The sequence below is a fragment of the Lygodium microphyllum genome, chromosome 25 (genome assembly GCF_053477565.2).
Source record: "Lygodium microphyllum isolate KBCC chromosome 25, Lygodium_microphyllum_v1.1.10, whole genome shotgun sequence".
NCBI lineage: Eukaryota > Viridiplantae > Streptophyta > Polypodiopsida > Schizaeales > Lygodiaceae > Lygodium > Lygodium microphyllum.
In genome coordinates, this window is record NC_141159.1 from 63202958 (window position 1) to 63218856 (window position 15899).

Genomic DNA, 15899 nt, shown 5'->3' on the forward strand with positions numbered 1-15899 from the left:
CGTACCCGACGCCACACGAGGATTCGTGGGTTTCGGACCCCACAGCCACACCGACAGGAGATCCGGAGGATTCTTGATCTGCATCGACAGCAGACTGAGATCCGACGACACTCGACACATTGGATCTCAGATCTACAGTTTGCTCTTTCTCCACCACCGATGTACCACATCCTGCATCCAGGAGGGATCACCTGCTTAGCGACTTCGACGACTGCTACTACATCCTAGGATAGTATATCTCCCTGCATCTGTTACATATACACATCGCACCACTTTATCACAGCCGACAGTTGTTCCCCTATCACAGCCGACATTTGTTCCCCTTTTGTAGCCATTATCTGGAGTACCAGAGCTACATATGCACATACACATACACGACACTTATCACACTCACAGCACCGTATTTTCAGTTTCCAGTTTTTAGCTTTTCATTCAGCACTTTTATTTTGGATAGCTGGACCTCATCAGTTGTATCACAGTTTGTCTCATAGGCCAGTTTTGGTCTTTAGAAGACGTTAATATAACTTTCTTTCTTTCTTTCTCTCTCTCTCTCTCACACACACACACACACACACATTTCATTGACTCAAAATCCCATCATTGCTTCCTCTCAAGTTGTTTTTTGTGCATTGTCTACTAGTTCTCAACCTTACATTTTTATCAAACAACCTCAGGAGCACACCAACAGCCTAAGAAACTAGATTAGATACTTAGAGTATTGTGAACCCCAAATCAAATTGCTAGAAGTGGTTGAGACCTACATCAAGGTGAATATCAAATTTTCTTATACTATTGTGAACTAGATTTTTGGATCTCTCTTCAAATTGCTTATCTTCGAGCTCAAGGATTCGTAAAAGCTTGGTATGTTGCAATGTATCTATGTTGCACTTTCCACTATCCTAGTGCATTGTTAGTAAGTCTAGACCTTATAATTTGAATTGGGTACTTGAGTCTGGATGTCAAAACATGCAAAAGTGCCAATAACTGCTTTACATTGAGGATATTTCTCTACCCTTTAGTGAGAAAGTATATCCCACTGCACTCCAAAGATGTAAAGGAACTATAATAATCATGTTGACTTCTAAGTAAATGAAGTTTCTATCAAAAATCTTGATAAATGAATCAAGGTTTTAATAGAGATGCTAAGCTCTAATGTGGACCCTAATTTGAGATAGTTACTAGAATTTGATCTCCCCAAAGGATCCAATAGTTTCATAAAATCTAACCCTCATGTTGGTTAAATTAATAGAAAAGCTATTTACTTGCAATGAACATTAAAACAGTGAAAGCCATAGTATAGTCTATCATTGATTAAAAATCAATTAGATATCACATTCAATGTGATGGCTAGAACTTACAAACTTACAAGCATCATAGTGGCTAATGAGACCATGGTAGCAATAGCTAGTGCAATAACCACCCAACATTGTTTGAAGAGTTTCTTAAGACCTTGTATAAGGAGAATGCATAGAAACTTAGGATGACACTATCATACTATAAAAGTAATAAAAGAAGAGATGCCTTATCAAGACATTGTTAGAATAGTTTCTCAAGACCTTGCATAAGGAAAATGCATCGAAACTTAGGATGACACTTTCATACTATAAAAGTAATAAAAGAAGAGATGTCTTTTTAAGCATAAGGTAGAAATGAGTAGCATATTATATGGGAAATAAGATATTGAGGAGAGAAGAGTTTGAATAAAATATTGGGGATTTTATATCCAAGTGGAATATTGAGTGATAAATCTCATAGTAGTAGCTTTATCACTGGTTCAAATGCCATTTGGTGGGATGAAATAATTTTTTGTTTGGTGACTATACCCACCTTGAAGGGAATTGGTTCTTGACACATGAGAAAGTGAAGGGCTTGTGAGGAAAATAATTCTGGAATGGGATTTAAGGAGTCCAGTCTAACACCAATAAATTTGAGCTTTTTAGGAATGCCTTTCCCTTTTGACCATTTGCAAGTTTAATCATTAGAGAAGGAAGGGGGACCACATGAGATGCAACTATATATGCATGCATTTCTCTCTCTCTCTCTCTCTCTCTCTCTCTATATATATATATATATATATATATATATATATATATATATATATATATAAATTTGAGTCTACAATTAGAGTTTTGCACATATGAATGATTATGAATTTTTTAACTTGGTAAAGATTACACTTGAGATCAAAAACTACATTTTTCCTTAAATGATGTTTTTCACTTAAATTGATACATTTTTTTGTACTTTTCATGCTTCATAGCCTTTGTCATTTATGCAAACTTCATGATGAAATGTTGAGTCTTGTGAGGCCTACGAAATTTTTGTGGCCTTTAAAAAAATATATATTGAAGAGTTTTACTCAAGCATGCGAGTTTTTAGTTTTCATTTATATTGTTTTATTTATTCACATAACAATCAATAATTCCTTCATTATCTGCATAGTAATGTTACATTTACCCCACCTACGGAAAAACGATTGAGAAAGCCTAGAATCATGGTGGAGCATGACTGCAATGTCTACATCTCCTAGATTTACGAACAATATGTTCAGATGCATGGCTATGGACTACTGACAAGCAATGTGTAGTTCTTCTTTGTATACAACTTTATCAAACAATTAGTGGTTTAGCAACTCCTCATGGATTGTTTCATTGTGAACATTTGATATTTGTTGAACTCGATGATGATGGCATATACACTATCGTAAGCAATGCTCTTTCAGCCCTATATTGTTCAAGACTTGTGATGATGCATCTTTCTACCTGATTCAAGGCTTGCACATTCATATAGCACTTCATCAAAAATGTTTTTAATCTATACCTTGGCATTAGGTTGATTCATATCCTCTGCAGTAGGATTTTGGAGACCTTTCTTGTATATGGGAATGAGTGTTAACAACTGAGTACCATCCTTGGAAATCTTGTTGGTCCATTCTTCTATTGTTGTAAGACGTTTCTTGTATACAAATGCATACTCATCCCAAGGGTTAGGGGCAATCCATGCCTCTACTAAGAGGCTCATGTTTTAGAAAGCCTTGCACTTTCCAAATTTAGATGCATGAGTATTTGTTGCTTTCAATCAAAGGGACTAAGCAAAGGCACCCTACCTAACACAACATGGAGTTCCTCTAATTGCTAAATATGTATTGCTACATGACGTTCACTTTTCTTGGCCACGTTGTCAACCATTTGTTTGAGAATTTACTTTTTGTAATTAATTTTTACTCCAACTAGAGGGTTGTTTCAGAAATGTATACCTTGATCACTTTTTTCTCACCTCTTGAATTGGTTAATTAACAAGTTGTATTTTTTTAAGTGTGTAGAAGCCATTAGTGGTTGAAATAGTCTCGATTACGTGGGTCTTTTTTGCCATTGAAGTGGCTAATTTTGCTTTAGGATCTAAGGGTTTGTGCTCAAGTTTGTAAATGGCTTCATTTTTTAGCAAGTCATTCTTTGTGTCTCCTCCCATGATGGCCACTAGTTATTGCTGATGCATGTCGTTGGGCTTTGTTGGATATGGCTTTGCGGCTCGATTGCAACATCTTTAGCTTTTAGCACCTTTGAGGGTGGCATTGGTTAAGAACTTTGATTTTGCCTCAAGTAGCCAGAGGGTGTTTTTGCCTTCATAATAACCTTCAACTATTAAAAGTCATTTGGGAACCCACCTTGGTCTTGTGCTTCACCTTGTGTAGTATGTCTTCTATTAGGCTTCCATTGGGATTGCCTCTTAGTTTTCTATCTAATTTATGCGCTTGGTATTTTGGACTTTCCTTTAGCTACTTTATATGTCCTTTCTATTCTTGTGGGGAGACTCAGATTATAGAATTTGATTTCCTATTATCGATTTATTGTAGAGTCCTCACCAAATCTATACCCCCTTGCTATTAAATACCTTACATTGAGGTTTTTGTGGTTGCTTCTATTGGTTGTTTGCTTGGTCCCTTTGATTGAAAGTAGCAACTACCTTTGCATCTAGTAAATTTGGATGCATCCTCCTCGTAGAGCAATCCATGTTGCAACATGTTTGTAATTTGAAATGTATATCGAATGTAAAAAAATTATTGATGTTTTCATGGTTAGGTAGTACATAGAACATGATAGACTCGCTTTCTATTCCAAAACTTCACACTTACCCAAAACCTAGTATACTTTATTCTCATATAGGTGATTTTAACGATTTTTGGCACCACTTCATTCGACAAATTTGTGTCTAGGATTTGCCAAGTTAAGGTAGTGTAGATTGGAGACATGCTAGACTCATATTTGGGGTCAAGATTGATTAATAGTACTCTAAGTCAAATTTTTTGTTGCATTTGTCTTAGCGTCTAAATCTCACTTTTCATGTCCAATTTCATGTCTATGGCAATGTTTATAAGTGCATACATTGTAGGAGCCTTTTGCACATCCACTCTCTTGAAATCTTCATCATCAATGAATGGTAAGTCTAGGATGGCTAGTATATGTATCCAATCCTACTCATTCTCTAAACATGAGAGGTATTTTTTATGTTGTTAACTTTTGGTGTGAGGTTCATGTGTCCTTTTAAGGTTTAAATGTGGCGTTTAGATCAATGGAGGTTTTTTGTGTATCCATCCTTGCACGTATTGCCTCCATTTTTTCTTGTCACCCCAATGTTTACGAGTCTAGCATTGGGGATCCAAAGGTCTTCCTAGGAGTAGATAATAATCCATGCCATCATTATCATGGCCACCAAGAATGGCTTTGCTTTTCCCCCATTGACCACCATTTAGGTTGAAGTGCATGTTCTCTATGGGTGGATTTTCTTATACTTCGAACACTCGATCGACTTTTGACTACTCTCCTCTAGTCTTATATCTACAATGTCTTTCCTTGTGATACTATCTATAGCTAAGATTGAAAGTGAAACATTATGCTTGGCTACATCTCAAAAGTTGTTAGGCTACAAGAATTGCACTAGGTGTTAGGCGTGGTGTTAGTAAGCTAGGCTAGCCTTGCCCCTTTTTGATTGCTTAGCTTGGTCTTTGTTGCCTTTTATTCAACCCTTGAAGGTCCTCTAGATGGCTGGATTCCCTTTCAACAACAAGCAAGAGCACCATAGTCAATCACATCGATTGAAGATATCCCACCAAATTTACTCATGTCCGAGTCTTTGTACGTACTACACCTTATTGGTATGCATGCATGGTGTATTTGGGCTCTTCTTATTCTAGAGGGATGGATGTTTGATGCCTAAGAGACACATCTATTGTGAGTTTGGAACTTGGGCTCACAAACTTCCTTAAAATTCATGTCAGTGTCCCTCATTAGTGTAGGACACACAAATACGAGGTCACCAACTATTAACTTCATTCTCTTGTGAGAATAAACTATTCCTCTCCCCACATTTCCTTTTCATGGTAAGCACCATGTCGAGATTCACACACAAAATACCATGATGTGTTCATGCTTTTTAAAGAATCACAAATCTAGTTAAAGTTTCACAAGTGTGTTGGTACAACTTGTTCCAATATGCAAGTATGTTGGTATTATTTGTTTCAATTTGCAAGTTGTTTGAAGAATCGTGTTTATCACACACTCACAGTAACTTTAATATCAACATACATATAGGGATTTTCACATTCTTAATGTGAGTGGAATCTTTGTGGTTGTGGACATTTTTGATTGAAGGGATTGATGGAAGGTCTCATCAATCAAGAAAGGGGATGATTAGATGATAGCATCCTATTTTGTAATATGTTTATTGGCAATTTAGAATTGACTTTGCTATAGGAGGAGGACATGGTGCAATATAGAATCAAAGCAGAGTTGTATTGCTTAGCAAAACAACTAAATTTCTATTTGCCAGTTGTCTTGCTTTATGGAGCTTTGTCACTAGATGTTGCAAGTTTTTGCTCCACATTAGGTAGATGTAGAAGCTAAGCACACCTATATTGTGCTAAGAATTTGTTTGGGGATGTTACATGGCCACGAGAAATTAGTGGAAAGACATGACAACAAAATTCTCCATTTTAGTTTTTTGACTAGGGTGTCAATACCTTTTCACCAAATTGGCCCCTTATCAGTCGAAGCAATTTCAATGCCAAAAAAGCTCTATCCACATTGAATACTCGAGGATAATAAGTGTAAGGGGCTCCAATACCCTTGACAACCACAATTCAACATATATTTACAACATCCATTTTTGTGATCCATTGTGAGGAAATGTATATAGGACCTTGACGTCCCTTCACGTGCCAAAGGTGTGCCATTGCCATTGAACCTGAGAGCCAGGTCACTAGAGGGTGAGTGGGGTGACCTGCTCAAACTCATGCACCCTAAACATTCAAGTCGCACATGATGGTTCGCAAGGGGGGAATGAAAGAAAAGATAGCTAGCATTAATGGCACTTATTAGCAGCATTGGCTGGTGAAAACCAAAAAAAAAAAAAACAGGATTGGGTCCATCGAATGCACTAACTAGAAAGCAAGACTACTTTCCCAAATCCGACCAATAGAGAGCTTCACCAAAAAGCAAGTCTACTTGCCAAAATCCGACCAATAGAGAGCTTCACCCTACTAGCACCGTCTTGGGAACCGCCTTCTCTGACGATGCTAAGCAAGGTGGCTGGGGGGAGGGGGCAATTCACGTCACTCACCCGACATCTCCCTAGTGTGACCAACCCAGCTTTGGTTGCTTTGGCACTAAGGTGATTATTAGGAGACATTGCATTTTGCTTTCAATGAGGCCAACTTGCATTGTAAGGGGAGGGGCATATGTGGTTGGTGTGTGTGAATGGGATCTAGGTAGGCTCTCCAATAGCTTTTGCAATCCAAGGGGCGGAGCCTGGAGGGCAAAATCTCCGGAGTGAGCCTTGAGGCTGGACGGATAGAACGCCAAGATGACGTGGACGAGGGGCATAGATGCACGAGCATGCATGCATGCATGCATGCAAGCATATGCCTATGGACAATGCAAGCATTCTCTCTCTAAGGGAGGGGCATGGCCTGGGGTTTCTCTCTCTCTCTCTCTCTCTCTCTCTCTCGCTCGCTCGTATTTTGGGAGCTTCCAAAGTAAATAGGTCATCGTCGTTAGCCTCCTTCCAGCCCACTTTTTATTCGCCAAAGCTGCCCTTTTCTACTTCCTTTTTCCCCTTCCTGCCTCTCTCCCCCCCCCTCTGTGCAAGGTTTTGCGTTTCTCTCCCCTGCTCCTCTGCTCAAGAGAAGGAATTCCTGTCTGTTTGTTTTTCCTCTCCCTTCCCTTTTCTCGTCCTTGTTATCCCCCCTAACCCCAGTTTTGTAAAACTTTATCATGGCCCTCAGCCCTGCCCCAGCTCCATAGAGAGCCTCCCCCATGGCTTCTTCCGAGTTTCTCACCGAGGCACCCAGCTCCTGCCCTCCGAGCTGCGGTGGAGATGCCGATTGCCAGCCGTCATCCGTTGGTGCAGCTGCCGCCAATGTTCCTGCCACTGATTCTTCCTTGCCAGCCGCTGCTTCTGCTTCTGTGAAGCCTTCTGGCACAGTGAAAAGGAATGGAGGAGCTGCAGCATTGGCAGCCACTGCGGGAGAAGGGGGAGCGTTATCTAAAGCAGCATCATCAACGCCTACCACAGGTCCACCGGATGGCGGCCGTGGGAAAAGCGCATGGTCCCAGGTTGTACAGGGCCAAGCTTCTGAAGGCGAATCAGTAGGGTTAGGTAAGCACCCCGATACCCCTGCTTTGGTTAATGCGATTGCAAATCCAGATGGTAAAGGATCATTGTCTCCAGCTGTTGCATCGACTGCCTCGCCTGCCCATCCAACTGGGCATTCTGTGGCCTTGGGCTCTCCCAGTTCTAGCCAAAAACAGGGAGATGGAGAGAAACAAAGGTCATCAGATGATGAAATGGCAAATGCAGCCGATCAGACAGATGGAGATGGACTCGATGTAGATTCTCTAGTCAAACCCTCAAAGCTTGCCTGGAAGAAGCCAGCTGACGGTTCAGGAAGAGCTACTGGCTCTGGACCTGTGATGGGAGCTATTACCTGGCCAGCACTGGGAGATGCACGAAGCAGCAAGCATTCTGAAATTTCAAAGGCAGCCTCAACCCCTACAGCTCCCGGAACTGATGTTTCTGCAGTGCAGGTTTCTCCTTTATTCTGTACGAGTGCAGGACAGAGTTCTTAGTTAAGGCATATTCATACAGCATGATGCACTCAACTATGATTTGTACATCTCTTTTTACATCCTGCTGCATGGTTTCTAATCTTTTAGCAGGCCATCTGATTTCATAAACATTGTACTGGATTGGTAGGGATCTGGAACTGGACCCTTATGGTCTAAAAATGGGGGGAGTAGTGGCAATGGGAGTCTTTCTCCAAATACAAACAGACAAAAAGTGGCATCCAAGCACAACAGTGGGGCAAATGGTGCACCTGCATCCCAGGTTTTATTGGCTTCCGTGCCCTCTTTGTCAGTTGAAAGCACAGCTTCCCAGCCCACCTTACCACATGTGACTCCAACGACTGAACCCGTTTCTCTAGAGAACACAGGGAAAGGAGCTGGGGAGTCAGGAAACAAGGTATCATCTGCAGGTGGAGGTGGCAATGATCCCAATCGCACCTTTCATCAAAGAGGGGATGGAACAACTGTTTCTACAAATAATAATTCCGGTCGCAGAAATAACATGCGAGAGCAGAATCGGAACAACCATGGCTGGCACCCTCATAACAATAGGGGCTATGCAAATGGTAGGGATGTGGGTATGGCATTCCAGCAGCAACGCATCGGTCCAAGGAACCTCCCTCGGCCACCCTCACCTTACATGAATCCGAATGCAGGATATTTTCCTGCTGGAGGCTTTCAAAGTATCAACACTTATTCTGACTATCTTATATCATGTTTGGCTATGTGTTTTAACTTGGCTATTTGCAACAAAGTACTAACCTCATCTGTGTTTGAACCACATCTAACCCATCTATTCGTAGCTTGTTTTTCTGGCAAATCTCTCCTATTCTTATGGCAATCTTGATTTACTGGAAAATATGTGCAGCTCCACCACCAGGTATGTATTACCTGCCACCAGGACCAGATCATTTGCATGCTCCACCCTACTTTGCTCCCCCTGGACCACCACCTGGAGTTGTTTTGGCTGGCCCTGACCCTGCTTCTCTCAGAGCCATGTTGCTCAAACAAATAGAGTACTATTTTAGGTGAGGATTAGAAGTTACCGGATAGTTTTGTGCTTGAACACCTACATAGAGAGCATTAACTTGTGGCTTGTTTCTGTTTTCCAGCATTGAGAATTTATGTAGAGATATTTACTTACGATCCAACATGGATGAGCAGGGTTTTATTCCTGTTTCGGTGATTGCAAATTTTAACAGAGTATGCAGTTCACTGATTTTCTAAGATGCTCATGCAATACTTAATATCGTGGAACTGGTTGAATTTTTAATTGTAGCGGTTTCTTTATTAGGTACGTATGTTAACGCCTATGCCATCACTCATTCTGGATGCCTTGCGCAACTCCACAGTGGTTGAAGTTCAAGTAAGATGAAGGGTTCATTGGAAGTTTTGCATCATATTGGCTTCTGCTTTTACTGTTGTTTCACCTTCTGGATTTTGTCAGGGTGACAGGATACGGAAACGAGATGACTGGGCTAAGTGGCTTCTTCCACCAAGCCATTATGGGTCCACTGTTTCAGCTACTTCATCCAAGGCTCTTAAAGAGGAGGATATGAGTCCGACACAGAATCAAGTTACAACCAGTACAGGTCAGGAATCAAGCTTAAGTGGTACCCTGCATTCTGGCATTGACAACTCGCACCAAAGCACAGGAGGCAGTGCTGGGGAAGGGCAGCTCTTGATGGAAGGTCAAGCAAAAGCAGATGTGCATGACAAGACAGCAAAATCAGGTGCAAATCATCCACCATCTAATAAGGGACCGAGGGTATCTGATGGGAACAGTTGCAACATTGATACTTCAAGGGTAGGTGCTGCTGATTCAGCAGGCAATGCCACCTCACATTCACAATCTGATACTGGTACGAAAGGCATGCTTGGAGATTTAGACAATCGTTCCAGGTCAAAACCATGGAACGGGTCTTCTCAGTCAGGTGGTGCAATGAGAAGCCCCAGGTCACGACCAGGTGGTCCCAAAAGAGGAGGTTTGTCTGCTGCATTAGCAGCTAAAAATGCCAGTCATCATGAAGAGGATACTTTTCAACTAGATGAAGAGCTGGAAACAAATCGACCACATAAAGAACACCCTTACCATTCTAAAAAGTTTGTCTCCCTCTCTCTTTCTTTCTCAGTCTGCAAGCCTGCCACCCCTCCCCCCCACCCCTCTCTTTTTTGCTGTTCTTCTCCCTCTCCTTGTGTATTTCTTGCTTTGCTGTGTTGACATCTATCTCACCCATACAACATTTGCAATTTTCTATCATTGGAAAACTGATAATAGAAATGTACTTTTCACCACAGCCGCAATGAAGATGATGAAGATGACTCGGAAATGAATGACAGAGATGTGCAGAGGCTTATTATTGTGACACAGGTAAGTGAACTCAACTGTTGTTTGCAACGGGAAACCAAAACCAGTCTTCCAACTTAGTTTCGGTTCACTCAATAAGCTGTGTTTAGAACTGATCTATCAGTTATTATGGCTGTTCCTACATTCACTCCCTTGATTTTTGCTATAGATCATGTTGTTATACGCGCTAATTCATTATTGTTTTAAATTGACATTTAATCTCTATGTGCCACTTGATTAAAATTTGAAAGACCATTTGCTCACATGGAGTAGAGTGTGTGCTTTCACATTTGGAGATTTCTCTAGTATTAGCTGCATGCATGTCCTTCTACCAGGCAGGAGGTGCAGTAGTCACGTTGCATACATTGTTTTGCCTAGCTTTGCCTGACATTAGGAAACTTGCTGTTTATTGAGTCTGTTGTTGGGCTTATTGTCTAAATTTGTTGTGCTGGTTTCTTCACTTTCCACATTCAATGTGGAATTTGACTTCACTCTCTTTGAATGCCAGCGTTTGTTGCATAAGAAATTGACCTGTGAAGGATTGCATTATAACACAAAAGAAGGCTATAGCCAAATCATGAGGATTGTGTCTTAGTTCCTCATGAGAGGTTACATCCCTGCTCAGGGTATCCAGCATCTGTCGACAAGCTTAAGGCGTGCGTCTTACAAGAAGTTCTCCTCTATCTGTTGTTCAATCTTTAACTCTTTTCTCTATCCCTATAGATCTATGTAATGGTATCTTTAAGTAAATAATAAATTTGATTTGAAGACTCTAACAGGCATTTGTTTTCACTTTCAAGCATCTATATACAGATTTCAAGTTAGAAGGCAGTTAGATGAGGATGTCATTCACTTTTAGTCAAAAGAGTGTTTGTCTTTGATGGTTTCTATGGGTTGTGCTTTCAGCTTTATATTTCACATGTACAGACTTTTAACACATATTCAAGATGTATTTATCTAGCTAGGCTTTTCTATCGAGTCTTTAGATGCTCTTGGTTTGGTCATTGCCCTCTTATATATTTTTGTAAAACTTCAGAGTAAAAGAGTCAACAGAGGTGACAGCAAAGGACGTGAAACTGGTCAAAAGATATCAGAAGAACTTGCAACAGCAATCAATGATGGTCTTTTCTTTTATGAGCAGGTTATTTGGGTTACACAGAATGCCTCTGAAAATATAAGTTGTCAAATTCTCGAATAGTAGCACTGTAGGACTTTAACTAGCAACTGGTCTGGTTATTGCATCACTATTTGGTTCCTTTTTATGATTCAGGAGCTGCATCAAAGCCCAAGACAATCTAATTGGGGTAGTCAGTCAAGTCTTGAAAATAGGCATGCCATAAATAATGCTAAGGCTGGGAGCAGTTCAGGGGACATCTCAAATGCTAAGTCAACTATTGGCAGTGCCAGCACTGCCACAACTGGAGCTAATGATGGCCACAACCACTCACGGCCATGGAGAAGGCTCAACAAGCCTGGTGGCAGCCTTCATGCCACACATCAGCAGCGTCTTTTTCCCAGCAGTTCTCAAGATGCAACTCTCCGGGGTCGCTTTAACCAGAATATTATTGCTGAGAGTCCTCCTAATAGCACCTCTGTTGGGTTCTTATTTGGTTCAACCCCTCCTGACAGTCAAAGGTTTGTGTTGCTAACACTGAAAGCATTACATGTATTCTGGGTTCTATAGCTTGGTTGAAGTTTAATGTTGGCAACTGTTTGCAGTGTTTGTAGTAGCCTATCATCATCTTATGGTTCAAGGCTAGGGTCATCCCCTCATGGAATGTTGACAGCTGGTGGTAGTTTGCAAGGCAGCAGCCCACCTGTTGGGTCTTTGCCAAAATCTTTTCCACATTTTCAGCATCCAAGCCATGCTCTTCTCGAGGATAATGGATTCAAGCAACAAAAGTAAGCAGTTTCTGTAGTTTGTTTCCTATGTTGGCACTTTCTCTTTTGAGTTCTTTTTGTTTTCCTGATCAATGTCTCGATGTAAACATAATTTTGATGGCTTTATGCTTGGTGATTAAACATACTGTGATGGCTTTAGGATTGGTGTTTGTCTTAACTGTTTGTTCCTTTGGGTATTATTGGCTTGTTTGTTTTGACCATTATGTATTGAAGGGAGACTCAAATTAGGTTATTATTACCTTATTATTATTGGCTTGTTTGTTTTGACCATTACCTTAGATTATTATTAGGCTACAAATTAGGTTTGATTAGGACTAAAATCTATTCAGAAATGGGGCTTGCTTGGTAGCAATAAGGCTTTGCTCTTTACCTTTTGTAAATTCAATTGAGAAAAATTCATTTCTCTAAGGGGTCTAGTAAAAGCTAATCAACTTTTAGAATGCAAATCATGTGCCTTATACCTTCAATTATGATGCTGTCAAGAATTTCTAGTGATTGTAAGTATCCTTTATTATTTTTAGTCTTATTTTTGTATCAGAATCTGAACTTTTCATGAACTTCTTTCCGTTGGAACTTTGATTGCCTCTCCATTACTACTAAACTAATCCCTTTTATGGGTGGTGGGCAAAAAAGTTTTTATGTTTAAGCCTAATGGGGTATTTTGATATAAGAACAATTAAGAGAATAACCTGAGGTTCTTTGGTGTTGGTTTATTGTGATCATGATGCCAAAAAGTGGCGGATAGGCATTAAGTCCAATTGCCTAAACACCCCTGTTTTTGCAAGTGATACTTGGCAGCCATGTAACACACGGTCACACTATGGTGCCATGTGAAGGAGCATTCAATGGTGATTCTACTATTATTGGTAATGAGATTCAATGGCCATGTGAGTTGTTGAAGCAAATAGAAACAAGAGTTTGAGTTTATAGGAACAAGTCTTTAAAACAAGACTTTGCTACATACGATGGAAATGAGATAGACTAGTATTTCCTTAGTGTTTTTTGGGGGTTTTCAAATGTAAAGATGGGATAATTGTGCAGTTGTTCCATTGAGTGTATCAAATGGAAGATATGTTAGCAATAGTAGGAAATTAATTGATTTGTTGTACAACTTACTACCACCCCAAAAAGAGGTATTTTCGGTGCTGTTTATCATCATCAATTCTTGGCTATTACATTCCTCCTACACTTCTCAAGGATTTGATGCTCTTGTTATGTTGACTCTTGCAAATCCACATTTACTGTGGAGAAAATGCTGTATGATGGATAAACCGATGTAAATTGTATGAGAAGCTTTATGGAGATTCTCTTTACTCTTCCTTGTAGCTCTATTTTTATATCCCTTTAATTTCTTGTCAAATTAAACTTGGTGGCAAAACCATACCTGCATTTGTTTTCTTTTGTTGGATGGTTATCTTTGTTTGGACAACAATGAATAGAGGGAACACTTGATTCTTGGAGGTGAAAAGGCTGGTCAAATGCTACCAATTGGGGTATGTTTCTTAGCATTGCTTGTTGGGGCATATGCTTCTAGAATGGTATTGTTGTGTGGTGAATTCTTATTCATCAAAAATTACTTCCAACTTTTCCAAGTTAAGGGGGAGAATGGACTGCTTGCTTTTGGTAAGGAATGGAGGGACTCATGAGTAAAGGCCTCCTTTGGGCTTGATCTAAAGAAACTGCAATGGACTTGAGATTTTGAGTTCGGAAGTTTTGTCAATCGCATAGCTTTTTGTAGTTGAGACATTATTTGATCAAGTCCCACGTAACTTTCTTGGCTATGATCATATGTGTGGGAGGTCCCTTTAGTGCCATAGCCTTGATAAACATGTTGCTTTCTTCGTTGTGATCATATATCTTGGAGTCCATAGCTTTGATAGGCAATAGATGATTTAGCTAATTAGGTCCTTGGAGTACCAGTAGGTACCTTGCTATATGATCTTCTTTTTCTCCTTTGTCTTCTACTTCTTGTTCTTTTCTTGTGTACTCTCGACATGCATGCAATTGACATCTTAGATTGCAAGAAAAGCTATGTTCTCTACCCTCTCCTTCCTACATTATTTTCAAAATTTTAATTGAAATAGAAATAAATAGAGTTGTAGAGTGGAAATAGAGATAGGGCACTTGCATGAATCCTCTTTGTTGATCACCAACTGCTATTGCAAAGTCTCTTATGCTCCACCTCACCAACTCCTAGGATTTCTTCAAGATGCCATAGTAGTAGTAGTAGTGTCGCCTTACTTGGTCTTCACTTAGTTTCTCTATATGTGGATCCATTCTTATGTATCGCCCTCTCCTCAAGTCAATGCTTTATCATAGAGCTAGAATACCTCAAGTAATGTAGAGAGTTTTGTTTTCTCAGGTTGAATTCACTTGTTACAACTACTATTGGTCGCTTAAGTACAATAATGTTGATAAAAGGAAAAACATTTTACAAAGATTTGATTCTTTGTCTCTCTCTCTCTCTCTCTCTCTCTCTCTCTTTGCCTTCTTGTAGAAGGGACAAGTGTTCCTCCTGACAAGATGAGCTTGAATGGATGCATGCTTCAAGACTTTGGTTCTTACTTGTTATTTGGAGTAGCTTGCTCTGTGTACTATAGCTTAAAGCAGTTGCCTTCTCCTACAACACTGTGGACATCTAGCTTCCAAGGGCCTTGGCTCCTACTTCTCATTTGAAGCTTGCCTTAAGCGTTGCAGCTCAAAGCAATTGCTTTTCCTCGCAGCCCTACCCATGTGTGTGTGTGTGCATCTAGCTTCGAGGGCTCGTTGTGTTAGAGTGCAGCGATGCGGAAGCGTAGGACAAAGATTGAGAGAGAGTGAACACAAAGAGAAGAGAGAGAAAGGAGATAGTGCAACGCAGAAAATCTGCAGTGTAGTGTGTTGTATAGGAGTGTAGAAATATACACGGGTGCAGAGAAAATATCTGTCTCTCTCTGCCTTGAGGACCTCGATCTCCGTCAGCCCGAGTGCTGTCTGGCTCTGTAGTCTATCTCCGTCAAATCTCACGATCAAAATATGTGAGAATGTGCCACAATCTAACTATAAATAGCCAGGTTGGAAATAGTGCCCACGGTTGCAATAAATGCAGCCGATTGCATAAAATAATGTAAACAATTATCAGATTGTAGGCTACCACGTGGCACCTACGCAGACCGTTGACGTGGTTGTTGTATTGTTGACGTGGCCAGTGTCCTGCCATATTGCTGACGTGGTGAGTGTCTTGCCGTACTGTTGATGTGGCCAGGGAACCCCCTCTCAGAACTTGGGCAAGGTAGAAGATGGAGGGATTTGGAATGTTGTCGAAGAAGAGCCCGGGAAAGTGTCTTCGCGAACAAATTTGCTAAATTATCCTCTGTCTTGCAGTACTCCACATCAATGGTCCCATCCAGAAGCTTCTCACGAATAAAGTGATATTGGATCTCAATGTGCTTCGTTCGGGCATGGAATACAGGATTCCTTACCAAGGCAATGCAACTCTCATTGTTGCACTGCAGAAGAGTAGGATGAGTTTGGGGGCAGCCAAGCTCCTC

General features: G+C 40.5%; 1 protein-coding gene across 1 annotated transcript in view; it reads left to right on the forward strand.

Annotated features, from left to right (window-relative positions):
* The first annotated feature begins 7099 nt into the window (after nucleotides 1-7099).
* Nucleotides 7100-15899, forward strand: part of LARP1A (LA RNA-binding protein) — a 71172-nt gene continuing 62372 nt past the window's right edge. Inside the window, exons 1-11 of the mRNA XM_087666914.1 lie at nucleotides 7100-7653; nucleotides 7726-8081; nucleotides 8251-8803; nucleotides 8989-9148; nucleotides 9233-9323; nucleotides 9415-9486; nucleotides 9568-10223; nucleotides 10419-10491; nucleotides 11504-11608; nucleotides 11738-12102; nucleotides 12187-12369. Coding sequence (XP_087523040.1) covers nucleotides 7311-7653; nucleotides 7726-8081; nucleotides 8251-8803; nucleotides 8989-9148; nucleotides 9233-9323; nucleotides 9415-9486; nucleotides 9568-10223; nucleotides 10419-10491; nucleotides 11504-11608; nucleotides 11738-12102; nucleotides 12187-12369 — 2957 coding nt within the window. The 5' untranslated portion in view covers nucleotides 7100-7310. The remainder of the gene's footprint in view (nucleotides 7654-7725; nucleotides 8082-8250; nucleotides 8804-8988; nucleotides 9149-9232; nucleotides 9324-9414; nucleotides 9487-9567; nucleotides 10224-10418; nucleotides 10492-11503; nucleotides 11609-11737; nucleotides 12103-12186; nucleotides 12370-15899) is intronic.